At 46.8% G+C, this 18,862-nt stretch overlaps 7 protein-coding genes across 7 annotated transcripts, besides 4 other annotated features; 4 read left to right on the forward strand and 3 right to left on the reverse strand.

Moving 5' to 3' along the window:
• Positions 1-1,253: 1,253 nt before the first annotated feature.
• Positions 1,254-3,175, reverse strand: FPSE_08809 (uncharacterized protein; the record flags this gene model as incomplete). Its single annotated transcript, XM_009261927.1, has 2 exons — positions 1,254-3,013; positions 3,064-3,175. The coding sequence occupies 2 exons, from the start codon at positions 3,173-3,175 to the stop codon at positions 1,254-1,256; spliced, it is 1,872 nt and encodes a 623-aa protein (XP_009260202.1).
• A 539-nt stretch (positions 3,176-3,714) lies between these two features.
• FPSE_08810 (uncharacterized protein) lies at positions 3,715-5,656 on the forward strand (the record flags this gene model as incomplete). The annotated part of the gene is made up of 3 exons (XM_009261928.1): positions 3,715-4,087; positions 4,139-4,904; positions 4,966-5,656. 3 exons carry the CDS (start codon positions 3,715-3,717, stop codon positions 5,654-5,656), a joined length of 1,830 nt encoding a protein of 609 aa, XP_009260203.1.
• A 632-nt stretch (positions 5,657-6,288) lies between these two features.
• Positions 6,289-8,076, forward strand: FPSE_08811 (uncharacterized protein; the record flags this gene model as incomplete). Its single annotated transcript, XM_009261929.1, has 1 exon — positions 6,289-8,076. One exon carries the CDS (start codon positions 6,289-6,291, stop codon positions 8,074-8,076), a length of 1,788 nt encoding a protein of 595 aa, XP_009260204.1.
• A 136-nt stretch (positions 8,077-8,212) lies between these two features.
• On the reverse strand, positions 8,213-10,728 carry FPSE_08812 (uncharacterized protein; the record flags this gene model as incomplete). Its single annotated transcript, XM_009261930.1, has 4 exons — positions 8,213-9,205; positions 9,260-9,909; positions 9,954-10,516; positions 10,571-10,728. 4 exons carry the CDS (start codon positions 10,726-10,728, stop codon positions 8,213-8,215), a joined length of 2,364 nt encoding a protein of 787 aa, XP_009260205.1.
• Positions 10,729-11,406: 678 nt separating this feature from the next.
• Positions 11,407-11,530: a repeat region.
• Positions 11,531-11,839: 309 nt separating this feature from the next.
• Positions 11,840-13,557, forward strand: FPSE_08813 (uncharacterized protein; the record flags this gene model as incomplete). The annotated part of the gene is made up of 5 exons (XM_009261931.1): positions 11,840-11,981; positions 12,034-12,328; positions 12,631-12,971; positions 13,183-13,347; positions 13,529-13,557. The coding sequence occupies 5 exons, from the start codon at positions 11,840-11,842 to the stop codon at positions 13,555-13,557; spliced, it is 972 nt and encodes a 323-aa protein (XP_009260206.1).
• Positions 13,558-14,326: 769 nt separating this feature from the next.
• FPSE_08814 (uncharacterized protein) lies at positions 14,327-16,950 on the forward strand (the record flags this gene model as incomplete). Its single annotated transcript, XM_009261932.1, has 2 exons — positions 14,327-15,794; positions 15,974-16,950. 2 exons carry the CDS (start codon positions 14,327-14,329, stop codon positions 16,948-16,950), a joined length of 2,445 nt encoding a protein of 814 aa, XP_009260207.1.
• A 404-nt stretch (positions 16,951-17,354) lies between these two features.
• On the reverse strand, positions 17,355-18,047 carry FPSE_08815 (uncharacterized protein; the record flags this gene model as incomplete). The annotated part of the gene is made up of 2 exons (XM_009261933.1): positions 17,355-17,474; positions 17,547-18,047. The coding sequence occupies 2 exons, from the start codon at positions 18,045-18,047 to the stop codon at positions 17,355-17,357; spliced, it is 621 nt and encodes a 206-aa protein (XP_009260208.1).
• A 357-nt stretch (positions 18,048-18,404) lies between these two features.
• Positions 18,405-18,663: a repeat region.
• Positions 18,664-18,665: 2 nt separating this feature from the next.
• Positions 18,666-18,710: a microsatellite.
• A 29-nt stretch (positions 18,711-18,739) lies between these two features.
• Positions 18,740-18,794: a repeat region.
• Positions 18,795-18,862: the final 68 nt, after the last annotated feature.

Here is an 18,862-nt window from a genome sequence, read left to right on the forward strand (position 1 = left end):
ACTGGCCAGAACGATGCTAAGCCTAATTCAAATTTCTTTCGATTACCTAATTTTGAACCTATGGGACCGGAACTTCCACAGATAGCTCAGGATTCACCGAAGCCTCGTAAGGAAGGTCTCAACATCATGTCGCTTCTCAATGATGATCCTCCTCCTCAACGGCCTGAGCTAGGGAATGGTATGACGAGCCCTAATCCGTTTGCTCTCTTTCCCACTCTCCAAAATAGCAAGACTGGGGGTCCACGTCCGGAACCAACGCCCCTGGTGAGAATTCGAGCCGAGCCAGAATCATACTCACCCTATGCCACCTGAGTAGGCTGCAAAGAACAGGGTGTACAAGACCCAATTTGAACCCCCTGTGGGAATCTTGGACTTGAGAGGAGAGCATTAAGTGCAGTACGGAAAGTCTGGATCAGATTGGGTTCCCTAAATCAAGAGGAGGGTTCTATGGTACCTATCCAGCATCTGGATATCGCCAAGTTACTATGGCTTCTCGACTTAGAGTTTGCACTTTCGGAACGGGAATTATAGATTTGACATTTATCCCTTCCTCCCAGTCTTTAGTTTATAACTCCCAACGTCTATATACACAATGAATCCTCGCAGCTGAGGGCACTTTATTTGTTTCACTGCACCTATCATCAAACCATACTGGACGTTTGTCAGAAACATAAAATGTTCAAGCTCTAGCCACCATTCCATTTCCCTCCTAAAACAAACAGCCTTAAAAGACATCTGCAGTATGCAATATTTAAGGAAGCATGGACTTTGGCTATAATGATTGCAGAAGTGGAACAGCATGGTCCCAGAATGATTGGGGATATAACTAGGTCCCCTACTATCACTTACGAGAGCAATCGTATAATGCTGTTCTATTTGACAAAAGTGACTGATCCTTTGGGCATCAACAAACGTGATATTGTACTAAGAACGACCTCATATCTGCAGAGAAATTTGGAGGCCTTGGTCATAATATGGATATGTTCTTTGTCCCTGACTTAGGAAGAGACTGGCTAGTTACAGAAAAGCTCCTCGAATCTGGAACCGATGGTGACGGGCCAATGTCGTGGATAGGGATATCACATATAGGATAATATTCATCAGAAATATTTCAATAAAGTCCAAGGTTTGCATAGGAATAGATCAAAGTCAATAATCACTATAAAAAGCACTAAACTGACTACAGTACAAGGCTCCTGCGCCCAATTCCTTCGTCAGTCAAGAAATATATGACATCTAGCCATTTGTGAAATTCAGTAAGTTACACTAAACGTTTTCCAAAAACTCTGCGTGTCCTGCCAGATCAGTTGTTTCTTTTCACTGCCGGCAAGATACTGCCCAGATTCCTTATCCATAAACGAGTGCCCCTTGCTTGACTGAAAGTCGACAGTAAAGACAGTAGCCGAGCTAGTGTCTTTGCAAAGTTTCAAGTTGGAGCACATATACAAGCTGTTCTGAGCAGAACTAATAGTGAAATCGTCTCCACCAATATCCACGGCATGAAGAACCCATCCTTGCTTGGCATTATCATGCATCTTTGTGGCTTTGGACAGAGCAACTGACTGGCTGTTGGACGACACGCTCAAAGCCTGGTTTGACGCTTCAAAGACCAGAGTGCGCCCCTCCGTCAATAGTCCACGGACAGGTTTGAAGCCCTTTTCCGCGAGAGTCGCCGTGTCATTATTAGCTCCCTCACCGGTATAAGGCACAGCTGGTTTACCGTTTCCATATTGAGAAGAACAATGCGAAGATCCGTCGTATTCGCCCTTGCTATTGGTGTGAGGCTGAGGAGCATCAGGGAGAATCGGAATGGAGTAATCGGGATTTTTGAAGTCGAAGGCATTCACAAGGTCGGCCATGTTCTCCCGACGCCAGGGAACTACCTCGTCTGACTTGACATCGCGACCCTTTGCAGCCTGCCATCTTTCGATAAACGCCATCTGGGACGTGTGATCACAGTGCTCAGTGTAAACACCTCCTTTGCGAGTGAATGGAGAGATGATATAGAATGGCACGCGAAAGCCTGGGCCAGTGGGCGTGCGACCAACTTCACCATACGGATCATCGATCCATTCACCGGCTGTTCCATCAGGGGCATGGTAAGGGGTGACGTGATCTGCCCATCCGCCTGTCTCATCGTAGGAAATGATGAGTGCAGATTTGGAATACTTGGGAGAGTTGATGACAGCTTCAGCAACTTTCCTTTGCAGCCATGAACCGTCGTGCGGCGAGTAAGGAGGGTGTTCGGACAGTTGCATTGGTCCGACGATGTACGAGACTTCAGGAAGTGTTCCGCTAGCAGCTTGAGCGAAGAAGGCATCCAAAGATTGTCCCTTCATTCCTTTTTCGTTCAGCTTGGAGCCCTTCTTGGAGTCTTGAAACTGCTCAAACCATGCATAAGGATTGTCGTCAAAGTTATCGGCGTCTTGAAACACACTCCAAGACACGCCAGCAGCCTCATACTTCTCGGCAGCTGTAGTCCATTTGAGAGGGTAACAGTTGATTCCGTTTTTATCACAACCAGGTGTCTCGTTGTTGTCGATGTAGGGATAACCACCTTCGTCTTTGGTCTGTGGAGAACCTGGGACGTTGATAGATCCGCTGATCCACATGACTCTGTTTGGGTTGGTTGAAGCGATGACAGACTCTTGATACATATCGCCAACAGTCCATTCCTCAGCCAAGGCAAAGTGAACAGGAAGGTCTTGTCGCTTATAGTAACCGATGCTATATGGGGTGTTGTTCATGGCCCAACGGTCATTGGCCCCATGGTTCAAAGCAGCTTGATTGGCATCCCAGCCGTTGGACCCAGCACCCATGCACTGGGTGGCTTCCGGCCACGTGCCTCCGAGGTAGTTAAGATACCAAGGAGTGATGTAATCGGCATCCTCACTCTGCTTTGCGGTGACTTTCTGCTTCCAGATAGGAACTCCATCGTTGACCTGAACATTTGGATCCGCAAAGCCTCGAACTCCGGCCATAGTGCCGAAGTAGTGATCGAAAGCACGGTTCTCTAAGACTTTATTAGAGGGAATGATACAAAGAGATGGCTGACTGTTCTACCTTGCATGAACAAAATGACGTGGTCGATATCGGCCAGGCTCGCTGGTTGTGCTGGATGTATGGCTGCAAGAAAAGCCGCAACGGCAAGACCTACGCCCCGTGATAGTAACATGGTGATAGAACAAGGCCAGTCAGTGGTGAAATGATAGAGCCAGAGAAGCCAAGACTCGATTAATTGCCGCATATTGTATATTTATCACTTTTAGTTTTAAAAATAATTGTTGAGATGCCCTGTCGTGGTGGAGTAGCAGGAAAGATGTTCACTGTTAATTCTGAGGTGATGATCAGCGGAGAATAATTCACACGTTTCAAATGACGCCTGTGTGATTAGCAAGATAATCGATCACGGACTATGCAAAGCATCACGTCGATGAAGATCTTCTCCAAAGCTAAGGACTTTTGTTATCGCAAGTCATGTCTGTCTCTTTGGTGGCCAATAGGCGTGCGGGGATTGATCTCGTGGGCGATCTAGTATATATCTACCTATAGGTATGCACCACCATATCTCTGAAACACAATCAATCACAAGCGTGGGAAATACCACATGAAGTCGGGTGTACGGCACAGAAATATCATTGTAAATTTCTTTCACTCTGGCTCTGAAAAACGATTTGTCTTGTAACGAAATGCTTCTGGTTCAATCATCACAGTATGGTGGCCCACGATGAAGAAGCGCACGCTTTACTCGACGAACATGAACTCTGCAGCGAGGATCCAAGTGCTCAAGAAGATAGAGCTTTGTCTTCGGCATACACCGCTCCATTTTCGCATTGGTTCAAGCGATCATGCGTGGTGCGGTGGGTAGTGGCTCTTATCGTAGTCTCACTACTGTCCATATTTGGAGCATTTATTTATCATGCACGAGGACAGTCCGCCGTAACAGGTCAAGATACCCCTCTCGGATATCGACTTCATGCACAAGAACATACGTCTCGCCTCCCAAAAACATTTATCTACCACTGGAACATCACAGCTGGAATCAGATTACCAGACGGCGTTGAGAAACGCGTGTATCTCATTAATGGTAAATATCAAAAACCCAGAAGGGTGGCTCTCATCTAATTAACATAAACAGATGAATTTCCAGGGCCCATCATTGAGGCTCGATCCAGCGACAGAGTCGTGGTACATGTCCACAACGGCCTCTCCCAGGAAGTTCTTTCAATACATTGGCATGGCCTGCGTATGAAAGATCAGAACGGCATGGACGGCGCTGTAGGGCTTACACAATCTCCCATTCTACCTGGCGATAGCTTCAACTACAACTTCACCATCGGCGACGATGAATATGGTACCTTTTGGTGGCACAGTCACTCCGATGTTCAACGCGCTGACGGTCTCTGGGGAGGGCTAGTGGTTCACTCTCCAGATGAGATCAACCAGCCACCAGAAGACTATTTGATCATGATCGGTGATTGGTTTCATCGGAACCAAACCGAAGTGTTGAGTTGGTTTGCAGATGCAAGTAGTCGAGGGAACGAGCCCGTTCCAGATTCGCTGCTAGTGAACGGCCAAGGGCGGTTTGACTGCTCCATGGCTGTTCCCGCAAGACCAGTTGTTTGTTCTCAAGCCACAATGAATCAGCTGAAGCCTCTGTTTAGACAGACGAATGAGAGGAAGGCAAGAGTACGAGTTGCAAATACAGGTTCAATCGCAGGCTTGACGATGAGAATAGACGCAGCAGTAATGAGACCAGTTCGGGTGGATGGAGGGTTTGATGTCCACTCAGAGCCAACCGAAGCGGTCGGCATCCTGTATCCTGGCGAGAGAGTGGATATCGACGTTGAGTGGAAGGACGACCATGCCCCAAACCGTTGGCTCACAATATACATGGACGACGAGTAAGTGACAATCTGTGTCTGGAGATATAAAATCTGCGTGCTAATTGGAGAACTTTTCTAGGAATTTCGGCTATCCTAATGAAGCATTGAACCCAGTACAAGACTTCCCCATCTTTGATCATGGTAACAAGATGCCAAGTCGCAAGGACCTAGAGTCAGATGAAACCCAGACCCTTGACCCACGAAATCTCAAAGCTGCCACAAAGATAGTAGATTTACCGTCAGTTGCGGATCACACCATCCTTCTCTATGCGAAAATCGAAAAGCTCGCGCATATGGGCTACGAGCCTGTCGGATTTATCAACCATACTTCTTGGAAACCACAAGATCCACCTCTTATCTCCCAGAACCGATCTAGTTGGGATGAAAACCAGCTCATTCCATTCATAGCGACAACAAGGGAAAAGCCTACGCGCGTTGATATCATCATCAACAACTTGGATGACGGCGCGCATCCATTCCATTTGCACGGACACTCTTTCTACGTTCTCTCCACATACAGAGATGAAGGCCGTGGGGGTTGGGGATCGTACAATCCATACTCTGGAGAAGCGCCGCCAAATGGGCTGGATCTGGATTTTCCGTTGCGTAAGGATACGATCAGTGTGCCGAGAAGAGGCCATGCGGTGATATCATTTGTGGCTGACAATCCAGGAATCTGGGCATTGCATTGTCATATGCTTGTTCATATGGCTAGAGGAATGGCGATGGGTTTGCAGATTGATGGTAGGTCAAGCACAAGAGGGCTGTGACATTCAAGAAAGGTTTCCAGTGGTAGTTAATTGACATAAATAGAATCATGAATGTAGTACTCATTCGATCTTTTCAGAGATACGATAAATAGAATCATATCTCCAATCCCACTTTCCCCTCTGATAAATTGCACGCCAGTGGAATGTAAAATGATTGAGAAGGGACCAAAAGCCTCATGCTAGAAAGATGCCTCTACGAAATTGTTTTCTTGTGTACAGTATTCTCGTAGCCATCTCGCTTGAAGAAAATGCGTGGGTTAGCAAGCTGGCAAGTTAGCTTCGTCCAATTTACCAGCCAGATAGCGTGTCCACCTAAGCGATGTTAGCTGAGTCCAAAGCCCCCAGTCAGGCTTAGCCACTTCAATAGTCAATCGTGAACGGGAGTCATTTTTTCAATAGTCTTTCCGTCGCCCCTGACTAAATGATTCCATCATGGCCCAGAACAAAGAAAAAGGAAAGGCCAGCTCCGATATGCTTCATAAGGTAGATGAGCTATACCGCCACAACCGTGTATTTAATATTTCTACTTCCCGGATCTTAAGCTCAAGATTTCTCACTTTGTTTCCGTACCTGGAGCTGGGACACTTACACTCTTTTTATTATCATTATCAACCACGGTCTTTACAACTAACATGATTCGCAATGCTCTCGTGCTGGTTGCACTAGCAGCCAGTGCCGTTGCTGGACCTTGCAAACCTGGCCACACTTCCCAAACGACTGATGTCGCAACTACTACGCCTACCGTTTTACCAACCACTACTACTTCCCTGGGCGACATCATAGTCACCAACAGTATTGCCAACGGCAGATTTGCCAATGGTATCGATGGTTTTGATTCCGAAGGCGAGGCTAATCACCAGCAAGGAGGATGTTTCAAGGATGACGGCAGCCCTGATAACGGCTGCGCTTCCCTCAAAGCAGTTGGAGACTCCAAGAAACGATTCCTTGGTTCATTCGCGGGTATCTCGCAGCTTCTCGAGTCTCTGCAACCAAGTACCACTGTCCTCTATACTGTACAGTTTTACTACGCCGTTGTTACCGGTGGAGGATTCCAGATGTGCACTGTGAGTGCCTCTCTCGGTAACAGACAGTTCTACTCTATGGGTCTGTTCAGTGTTGGAAACAGCATCTCGTGGAACAGGGTCCTTACGTCAGTTACTGCTGATTCTAGGAACGCGAACTTCGGCATTTCTATGACTTGTGCGGGCAATGGGCAGGCACTGATATATATTGACTCGGTGTTTGTGTCCAATCAAGTCACGCCAAAGAACATCGATCAGTTCCAGCTGGACTTTGATGCCTCCTCGCCTGGACCTCAAAGTTCAAGCTCGACTTCTACGGTCTCTGCCGGATCTTCATCTACTTGGCTTCCCGAGCCAGACACGAGTAGTGAAGGTTCGGAACATCCAACGCCAACTCCAATTGGGACCAAGTCTTGGTTACCTGGACCCGATACCTCCACTGGGACGCCTTTGCGAACTCCATCATCGTGGCTTCCTGAAGTAGATACTACCAGAGCTGTTTCGACGCCTGCGCAGACTCCTTCCCCTTGGCTTCCCACTGTGGACACCTCCAAGCTTTTGACACCCTCTGGAACTCCAACCTCCGTGCTTCCCCAACCCGATACAACAAGTGAGCCATCAACGCCAACCTTTACACCCACGAAGAAAGAAGACCTCACTACTACGTCTGTCACCACTTCGAAGTCTGGAACGCCAACTGAAGTTTGCAAGTACACCCATGGCGAAGAGTGCGAGTTTGACAGGTTCAATTACCCCCAGGACGCCCTATGTGCCTACGGTGCTTACTTCACTGGCCCAACATGGACAGAATCCCGTACCAACTATCCCCATCAAGACAATGCCTATCAGTGTATAGCTATTTGTAAGGGCATGGAGAGCTGTCAATCCGTGGGCTACTCGCAACACGACAACCGTTGTATCTTCACAAGTGTCAGGATTAAGGAATCCGACTTTATCAACTATACCAGCCAAGGTGGGAGCTGGAAGCATTCGTACTGGGTTGATAAGCGTTGTTACAAGTGCCCAGACTGTATCGCAGCTTCGGTTCCGAACACACCACCCGAGAGATGTTCTTACACGGAAGGAGATGCTTGCTCTCGAAAGGATGCCCCAGAGGGGACCGTCTGCGGACTTGATGCCTACATGGCTGGTGGGTACTGGACAGGAGATCAGTGGATTGACCAATATCCGCGCCAGGACTCGGCTGGGGCCTGTGCTGCTATCTGTGAAGCGATACGGGACTGCAAGGGATCGGCCTACAAAAATGGACGTTGCAGATTCTCTGCTTTCAAGCTCTCTACTACAGACGGCCCTATTCCTCTCGATACAACCCAGGGCGCCTCAATGAACTGGCCCTGGGATGATCCATCGTGTTTTAACTGCCCTGGATGCATGTAGTGGAATGGTTTATATATAGCTTTTTAATGCAACATTACTTGTCTCATTGACTATATTATTCCTGTTGCAATACACACATATTACATGGGCTCTCTCGCGTCAAATAATAATGACCTTCAATTGTGATAATCTAAGTCTACAAAGTGGCTGCTGGAGATGAATTGTCAGAGAGTCGACTAGCCATGACATTCAGAGCACTTCCAGCCTTGAAATACTCGATTTGCTCATGAGTAAAGGTGTGCTTGGCTTCAGTCTCCCAACTCGTACCATCCTTTGACGTTATCCTAAGCTGCACATTCCTTCCAGGCGCCAGTTCGGTCAGTCCGACAATGCTGATACGGTCCGAAGCCTTGATCTTATCGTATGCGGTATCATCTGCGAATGTCAACGCAAGCATGCCCTGCTTCTTTAGGTTCGCCTCATGAATGCGAGCAAATGATTTAGCAATGATAGCAACACCGCCCAGGTATCGAGGCTGAAGAGCAGCATGCTCACGAGATGATCCCTCGCCATAGTTATGATCTGCTACAACGACCCAGGGAAGACCTCGTTGTTGATAATCTCTGGCTGTGTCTGGCACACCTCCATACGACCCAGTAATTTGGTTCAATACCTTATTGACCTCTTGATTGTCCGCGTTCACAGCGCCGATAAGGGTGTTGTTGGAAATATTTTCGAGATGACCTCGGAACCGCATCCATGGGCCAGCTGTAGTAATGTGGTCCGTCGTACATTTACCAGTTGTCTTAATCAGAATAGGGCAATCGACGAAATCCTTTCCAGACCAAGGTTTAAATGGCGCTAATCGTTGCAAACGTTGGGAGTCTGGCGATATTTGGACAGTCACGGCCTGTCGGACTTGCGGATCCGTCGAAGGCGCATCGTATACATGGTCTGTGTTCTCATATGTCTCTGCTGGTAGTGCGTTGCCAGTAGGAGGTTCAAAGCGGAATTCCTCGCCAGATTCAGTAACAAGAGAATCTTTGAGAGGGTTGAACCCAAGATCATGAGAGAAAACCTTGGCCATCACCATGTCAGGCGAAGAGAGGAATGTATGGGTTGCAGGATTCCCGTCAAGACGTCCGGTGAAGTTCCTATTGTATGATGCCAAGATCGAGTTTGGCGTACCCTACTTGAGTGTAAGCAATATGCCGAGCGGACGACAAAAAGAATTACTACATACCTTTGTCATGTCGGTTCTGTCCCATGATCCACAACAGGGTCCACAGGCATTAGATAAGATTTTACTACCCAAACGCTCAAATACGTCGGTAACACCCTCGCGCTTGAGTGTCTGATTGGTCTGCTCGCTTCCAGGAGACAGCAGCAGTGGCATCTTGGGCTTCAAGCCTGCATCCAGAGCTTGTTTTGCCAAGCTAGCAGCTCGGGAGAGATCTTCAAAGGAAGAATTTGTGCATGATCCGATCAGTCCAGCGGAAAGGCGATCAGGCCATTTATTTTTTCGAACTGCATCGCTCAGTTTCGAGATTGGTGTTGATAAGTCGGGAGTGAATGGGCCGTTGATGCGAGGTTCGAGGGTAGATAGGTCGATCTCGATAACATGATCATACTTGACACCCTCATCTGCTTTTAGTTCATGCTTCGCTACTCCTAAAGCTTGCGCAAGCTCAGGTCGGCTAGTCGCACGCAAGTAGGCGGACATGGTCTCAGAATAAGGGAAGATTGATGTAGTTGCTCCTGTCTCGGCGCCCATATTAGTGATAGAAGACATCCCCGTGGCCGATATTGTTTCAGCCCCAGGGCCAAAGTATTCGATGATTTTCCCTGTGCCACCCTTGACTCCAAGGATCCCTGCAACAGCATTGATGACATCTTGTTTTGTTAGTAACGGTATCATCAAGATTTTGAAAACGTACCTTTAGGACTAGCCCAGCCGCTTAACTGGCCCGTCAACTTGACACCAATAATTTCAGGAGCTGTGATTTCAAAGGGAAGACCAGACATGACATCAACGGCATCAGCACCGCCGACACCTACAGCAATCATGCCCATGCCTCCAGCATTTGGTGTATGAGAGTCAGTGCCAATCAGCATACCACCCGGGAAAGCATAGTTCTCAAGAACAATCTGATGAATGATGCCTGCGTTGGGCTTCCAGAAGCCCATATTATAGCGTTGACAAGCACTTGACATGAATTCATACACTTCACCATGACTTGTTAATGCCCCAGCGAGATCTTGCTCGCTACCATCTCGACCCACGATGAGATGATCGCAGTGAACTGTGGTAGGGACAGCAGTTTTGTCAAGTCCTGCTGTCATAAATTGAATGATGGCCATTTGCGCTGTGGCATCTTGACAGGCGACCCGCCGAGGCTTCAATTTCAGTTGTGTTGAGCCTCGAATAACCTTGTCATCTTGTCCATCATCGAGATGTGTGAGAAGGACTTTCTCTGCATATGTGAGAGGTCGATCAAGGCTGGTTTCAACGGAGTTAGCAGCAGTTATCTATAGAAAAAGAGGGTCTTCTTACATCTTTCGCATACGAGAGAGTTTGTCCAGGAAAGCGACATAATCAACACTGTGGTCGGGTTCAAATCGACTCAACGGTGCTTGTCCCCTAACTCCCGCAACCGTGGCCAAGGACCGAACGGCGGAACTTGTACGTATCTTCCGGCTGGCTCTCAACATTGTGTTCGCGGTACAAAGTATGACTGATCGGGATCCGGTAGATGTGTTGGCACTACAACATTGCACGCCAATGGTACTTGCAATATTGAACCAGTGGCATCAATTGGATTTTAAATCAGGAAAGAGTAAAAAGACGCGGGGAAGTGGAATTAGCGCCAACACTAGCGTTCAAATGGCAGAAGACAACCTCGGATGCATCCGATTCCAGGGTATCGTCGGGTCGGAAATCTTCCGTTAACCACTTGCACTATAAGCAGCTTGATAGACCAACTACTTGTGCATCAGGCCCTTTCTAATGTTTCAACGTAACACAAACTGTTGATACTGGTTATCCCAGGACTATTGCCAACCGTCATCAATCTCACTATGTCTGCCACCGCCATCACATCACCTACCCTATGGCGGACTTTATTAAATCTGCTAACCTGAATCCTTGTGAGATTTGGATTGAGTGTTCGACGAAAGGGTCCATTCTTTTTTAGTCTTCGAATAAAGTTGAATATCATTTAAAAACTGTCTCTAGAGAGTCTCCGGTGGTTCTTGGTAAACTAGGTGGCGTTGAGTGTGAACATTGCTAAGCAATAGGGCATACGCCAATGTCAGAATACCCGGCTTGTCTGGACCCAACAGTCACTGCCTCAACCGAAGGTATAAGCTCACATTAGCTCATCTTCTTTCACATACGACCATACCTACTAGAAAATACGGGATCCCGTCCGCTCTCCCATAGTCAAGCTAGTAAGGGGCGGATTAGTAGTTGGGTCGGTGACGACCAGCGAATCCCCGCTGTTGTATGTTTTTTTGCTATTTTTTCCCCTTGACCCCATGCCGAGTTATCTATAATAAGGTCATGGCAAGAAAAGCTAAAGAGTCGTCCACTGAGAAGAAAATTGACAGACCTTGATCTTTTTGCTCATTGTGGGGCGTGTCCAAGACAACGGGATATGAGCTTTGTAGGGCCATAGGAGGAATGCTCTTCAAGAGAAGCCTGACTTTTGTTTTAATTAACCTAGACATTATCGGCCGATTGTTTGCTTACAAGGGTGACTGTGACTGGGCTGAAGGTTATAAGGATGGCCAAAAATACCAGAAGCATAGGAGACACCCAATCATGTGCTTCGACGGAAAAGCCCAACACCAATTGGTATGGCTTCATAAAAGAGACTTCCGACAACTCAACCTCCAGGATGAGCACCTGGAACATCGGCAGGAGGTCCAGGACTACCTCGTTTTGCACAGCAAAGCTACCACTGGTAAGTTATAATACTCAAGAGTGTGGAAGTGAACTAATCGGAACCATTACAGGTCTTATGAACGAAATTGACGATCAATCCGACGATCTATATGACGACAGCCGAAACGGCGATGCCAATGATGATGGCCAACGATCCGAGACCCTCGATTTTGTGGGAGGTGACCGAACCGGGATTACAAGGAACATACCAGAAATCGAGCCACAGCGACATGTGAAGGTTGAATCCTCAACTCAGCGTTCAGGAAGACATCAGCTCTGGCCAATGGCGCGCAGAGCCTCTCCTGCCATGAAGAGTCTTGATAACAGCGACTCCAGCCACTTTAGCGACTTCGTTGACTCTAGCGAGTAATGTCAAACAGAGGGAATCAGGTGCATGACATATAAAGTTGCGTGTTGTTCTTTGTGCCTTATGTATCACCATCTTGAGTGTGTTGCACGCCCTCAACCTTCTAGGCGTGGAAATCTAGAACTGGGGGGGGGGGTATGTGTAGATAAGGGGAACCCGCCTACGGATGAATTGATCATTTCAATCCACTCGACCAATATCTTTAATTTGCCGGGGAGCATCCGCTTCAGGGTGCCATGAATCATTTAAGGGGCTCAGGACATCTGAACGACACTGTAAGCTATGCTCTAGCAATCACTAGGCTTGGTGTCCTGGTGCTGAATTGCGATAACAATAAGAAAGAGGAAAACAACACGGCTGTAAAACAGCATCTTAAGCGAATGGAAGACCAGCGACGACGTCGCTGTCGCGCTTCCCAAGTTTATCGAGTCCTCAAACGTGATCCTCAGCATGGTGAGATTTACATGGCTTGGTGGGATCTGGGCAAGACAGCAAAAGCGTCTGGAGAGGAGAACTTGAAGCTCTTTGCATTTCTGGTCCTGCCCTTCTTCCCGGAAGAGAGTGATCGCTTTGGCGTGAGCGTTACCAGTTCCAACCTCAACAACGACATTCCCACTTGTTACAAGTACAATACATCAACCGGTGTGTATGACTGGTCTGAAGACTACATATCAGGTGGAAAGAAAGCCTTGGAACGATTGTATCCGATAATGTGCTTCGATGGAAGTCGCGTGCCGAGCGTCCAATGGATTCCCATCACCCACTTTCGCAGATTTCGGTATGGAACCTGATAGCGATCATGACGACTCCAGCTTTGACAATGACCATCTACCAATTGCTTTCAGATAAACAGAGACTGTCAACGGCAGAAAATACGAAATCATCCATTTAGACGACGATGGTACGGCTAGAGAGGTAATGGCGGACCCAGCGAACTACCCGCTTCGGTGGAGGAACCCGGAACCGGAGGTGAAGAGGGAGCTCGGGAGCCAAGATGGCTTGCAGCAGGAATACCAGGGTACGCCATAACCATCGATCTTTAGAGACTCGACTGATTTTGCACAGCAGCACAACAGCTCTCGCAACCACAATCAGGCTCACTGAGATAAGATGGATCTAACTACGGGAGTATATAGGACAGGGCTTTCAGCTCTTCCCTCTTTTTTAGCGTGCTTTACCATATCTCTGTCACATAACAGTGGTACCAGAACAGGGTAGTACCCAGTGACCACAGCAGTTGACAGGTCCCTGTAAGCTCCCTATAAGTCCACTTGTTGGTCCCTCTATAACCGTCTTAATTTACATCTCTCTACAAACAGCTGGACAGCCAGATAGGAGAAGTTCAGGCCTCAGGCAAGGGAAACTTGTTTCACGAATTAAAATCCCACCTCCTAATCTTGTTAAGAGGCCCCTTTTCATTTCAGACCTCCCATATATCCGTCAGCGCTACCGTTGTGGAAATATGAGATTGGTAGGGAGGGGTGTACAAGGCCCACAAGGGTGTGTTTTAACAACAGGAATCCTAGGTTCAACTCGGCTCCAGGGTTTTGCCGCACGTTTCTGGCCAATTTCACCACGATGCGGCTGAAAGACCATAGTTCGCCATAGTATTCCCGTAGGACACAAAGAGGCAACGGCTCTAATCTGTTCTTGTCCAAGCCACAGTGGAGAGAACTGTTGGTACCGGGATGTTAAGATAACGGATAACTGGTCCGTTTGATGCATCCTTGTCTGTTGTTATTTTGATGGGATCAGGCTGTCACAAAGGAGAGAAAAAGAAAGAAAACAAAAAAAGAAAACATCTCCCATTCTCCCTTTCTCTGTTTCTTTTTGCTTCTATTGGTATGTGTCGTGGGGAGGTGAATTCGTGATAAATGTTGCTGTGCCATATCATTGATCTCTAAAACGTCGTTAACTTAGGCATTAGGCGGAAGATCTATCGTCCCCACTGGCTACAAGCGCTATTTAGCGTGAACTATTCTAAAACACTACCAAAAATGGAGGGCCATACACAACAGCCCTCAGAGCGAATTCCCGCCCTCCAGGAATATTTCGCACGATGGTCACCCCAAATCCATCCAGTGAAATCAGCAGAAGAAGAGTTTCAAGAGAATCTCAAGAAAGACCAAGATCTATTGACTGGCCTGACGCAAAACTCATTGGACAAACTCGATGAGATTGTCAGATGCGCAACCCGCATGCAACAGCTTCAGGCGCTGCATGAAGATACCAAGAAACAAAAGGAGCGCGATTACCAGCAGAAGATATGGGAACAACAAAAGGCTCTCGTGTTGGAGCTTCACGGTCTATTTGGTCCTGAACTTCGTCGGGAACTATGCAAGAATTGGTGCGATTGTCGTGGTCTGCCTTCTTCAACTCCTTCCACTCAGTCAAACACTACGTCAGGCGCCGTCGACATCGAACAACCCAGAGACAAGACTACCTCACGCTTCACTCCTATTCCAGAAGAACGGACAAGCGCAAGTGAGCCACCCGAGAACAACACGATAAATTCCATGCCGAGCCCTCCCAGCACCGAAAATGCACCAGAGCCAAGCACCCACCCGAGCGGACCAGACAGAACCGAACATGACACCTCAGCTGCTCCACGAAAGAGACCAGCCAACCCCCCCGCTGCCCGTCCGACGAAGCGCTCTCGACCGAACGTCACAGAAGGTCCCCTCACAGGAGACAGGACAATTGAGTACGAACAGGTCTACCAGAACGGCAAAGCCGAACCAAAGTATGTCATTGCTGAGTATAATGGGTTCTGGTACATCCTCGAGTGTAAGGAACACAGACTACACTTCAACAATGACCCCATACGCGGTGCCGCAAAGCATCTTCGGGGTAAAAAGCATAACAGGGCGTCTGTCAATTACGAAGAGGCCATCCGCGAGCTCGGAACGCGCGTTCTTGGCTGTGGTAAGAAAGAGGCCGCGGATAATAATATTGTTGCCCGAAGACCTTGTTACTCTCAGATGGGCAAACCGGTCAATAGCCTTTCACCCGCAGCTGGCCGCAGTATCCCGACGCGGAGTAATCAGAGTCCTACGGGGATTGACCCAAAGCCTGGCGAAGTGTACACGACCTTTTGGAGCGAGACTAAGGAATTTTATGCTATCTTGGTCTTACCCTGGCGCAATACCGGACAGCTTGGTAAAGACTTGACTCTTACTGTCAAGGATACCGGTCTTATCAAGGAAGTTCCATTTTGTTACCAGTATAACCAGGCCGATGGTTTAGTCGAATGGGCACCTGGGTACCTCCCAGATGGGCAGCACTACAGCAAGAGAAAATATCCGATCATGTATTTTGACGCGTCTGTGTTCCCAGGGGAATGTCGGGTAAACTGGGTCGCTGCTCGCGAGTTTGCACACTACGATCCCAAGGTTGCTACTATCCCGTTCAAAGACATTGTGGATGGCTTTATTGCCTCGAGGAACAAAAGCGTCCAAGAAGCAGGTAAGTGGTGGCGAGTAGCCCATCGGATAAGCTTTTCACAAAACATTTGCACCAACAATCTCTTTGGCTTTCACAGAACCTTCTTTTTGTTTTGCCTTGACATAAGGGTTCGGCTGAGCATAAGATGCCTTCCCTGCGTCCTTTCCGTCTTTTTCTCTTCCTTCTACCTACAGCAACAGTAAAACATCACAATGGCCAGAGCATTCACAATCTTCCTTTGGTGTCAATTCGCTATTTTCACCCTACTAATCGCATGTGTCTTTGTATTACTGGTCATCATACCATGGTAAAACACGAGAACGGACAACGAAACCTCAGTGTCGACGCACCAACCGCCGAGATCTTCCCGCGCGAACAGCCCGCAGGCGCTCGAGAGATCATCGTGATAGATGATGATAGCGACGATGATACAGAAAGCCGGTATCAAGTGCCGGATACCTCGATCGGGTCTGACCATCCCGTTCCCAAGACCGAACCCTCAGATGAGTTTATGACGGATGTCCATGACCAGCAAAGCACAAGCACCACCTGTGACACTGCGTCTTCGCAGCAGCCATTCACAGTTCAAGATCACACTCAGCTGTGCGATGATTTGCCCGAGTCTCAATTACCAACTGGAGATGCACCTCTTCAAGGTCCAACCTCATGCGACATGGAAGCCCAAACCCTCAATTATAGTCTGATGCCGCAATGTCCTGCAGCCTTTTTGCACGACCCATATCCGACCGACAACACGTATATTCATCCACACCAGCTATCTCAACCAGCTTCTACTGATGCCCGTGCACCGGAAGCCATCATGGCGCCGTTGCCTCCCCGTCAGTCGCCTTCAGTCCCAGGCCTCGGCGACAGGTCTCGAACGCAACCAAAAGCCATCCCTTGCCAAGATGCCGAGTACACTTATCTCAACCAAGCACGAAGTGCATCATCGCAATTCCAACTTGACAGCGACGGTCAACTGAGATGGATTGCTCCCAAGACTCTGTCCGGGGTTGCTCCGAAGCAGAAGCCCATGAGTGCCCGTCAGCATGAAGAGCTTAGAACTCGGATTCTGCCTACTGGTAAAGAGCCCCAGTCCTCTCAGCATCAAGTGTCAATAGTGACTTCTCAGCAACCGAGAAATGTAACACCGCATGGTTTTAAAAGATCATTTTAAGACTCCCTATCTGGCTAGCTAGAGAGATGTCAATTGGGACGGGGCGGTTATAGAGGGACGCATAGGGGACTTACAGGGCCTGTGGCCTCTAGTTAGTGCCACGTTAGGTCCATTTAGCATAACACAACACGCTAAGAAGAAAATCGTTTTAATTTAATGGGGGGTAATATAATCGATAGTCTAGCTTATTGTTTTAGGCTGAAGCTATTTCGGCTCGTCTATTGGGAAATGTTCAAAGTGATCCAATTGCAAGATTTATCAATTGCTACATTGTCTCTATCTTTTCTTTTTAAATGTAGACTTCTCAATTAAATTCTAGTTTCTCTTGCGGCCCTATATCACGACCAAACTAGCGTAAATAGATTTACCGACATATAACCAGTAAGCATTATATACCCTGGTACTCAAGACCCCTCAACGCTCAGTGACTCGCAGCCAGAAATGTCTTTGAAGGAAGATACCGTAGGAGAAGCTAACCAAGGATTCAATGGATCTACCAGCGATAGCTCAAACCGGCAAAGAAGCTGAAAGGTCAACTGTTAGTTATGGATTACAAAATAGTTGGTATCATGACAGCTTCAGATGTGAATACTTACCTCAACAATCACTTTGTTGACCTGTAGGATAGCCATGCCCTTTCCGAGGCATGTATAGCGTCCAGAGCTGAATCCGCATTCTGCCGTCCTTTCCATCACCCTGAGTGTCTCCTTTTCGGTGTTAATCCAACGTTTGGGGTGGAACATATCTGCGTCATCACCAAAGACATCTGTGTCTCGCATTATGCCCCAGAAAGAGAGTCCGATTTGAGTTCCTTCCGGCAGTATCCTGCCATCAGCTATCACATCTCCACCGTGAGGTACGACCTTCTCGAGTAGCCCGCAGAAAGGGGGACATATTCGCAGAGTCTCCTTGATACACGCTTGCAAATATGGCATCTTTGAAGCAGTGGCGATTGAGACGATAGTATCAATCGATCGCCCGGATAGCAGTCCATGAGCTCGAAACTCATCAAGTAGTCTCATGTGGGCTTGTGGCTGTGTGAGTATGTATAGGATAGCAACGCGGAGGGTGGTTGCTGCTAGATCGGTACCGGCCATTCTACATTTATGTCAGGAAATCTCATAGACCACCATGTAAATCATGGTTGGTCAGGTTAGACCTACAGCTGCACAATGGTCTCTGCTTCAGCTTCCTTCTGTGTTATGCCATGGCGTATAAACGACCCTAGTATGTCCCGTTTCTCCACCTTCCCGGGGCTAAACCGCTCACGAGCTCGCTTCTTTACAAAACTGCCATAGTTAGGACAGGCTTAATAGGTACTTAAAAGAGCTATATAAGAAGAAGCTTACCCTAGTAGCTGTCTGAATTTATATTTATCTTTAGTGCTAGGTAAAATCCACTTTAAGATTAAGCTACTTTTAAATATAGTACTAGTTATTTAAAGTACTTTTTACTATTTTAAAAATAATAAGTATAAGGTATATTAACTTCTTTATTAGAAAATTTAATAAATAATATAAGTATTTAAATTTTATAATATTTATATAAAGAATATTTAAATATATAATTAAATATAATATTATATAATAATAAAAGGTTTATATTAAAATTTACTAAAAGAAAAATAATATTAAATTAAAATAATAAGCTTTAAAGATAAAACTATAAAAAGGGAAAAATTATATTATAACTTAAGTAATTATATTATATATACCTTATATTTATTTTTTATATATTTTTATTTTTATTATTATTATTATAATCTAATAGATAATTATATAAGCCTTACTAATTTTTACTAATTATAATAATAACTATTTATACTAAATTAATTAAAACTATAAGCTATTAAACTTTATAACTTATAGCTTATAACTAAACTTATAATATAAGCCTTAATTTATAATATAAG

Source organism: Fusarium pseudograminearum, chromosome 3 (assembly GCF_000303195.2).
Source record: "Fusarium pseudograminearum CS3096 chromosome 3, whole genome shotgun sequence".
NCBI classification, from domain to species: domain Eukaryota; kingdom Fungi; phylum Ascomycota; class Sordariomycetes; order Hypocreales; family Nectriaceae; genus Fusarium; species Fusarium pseudograminearum.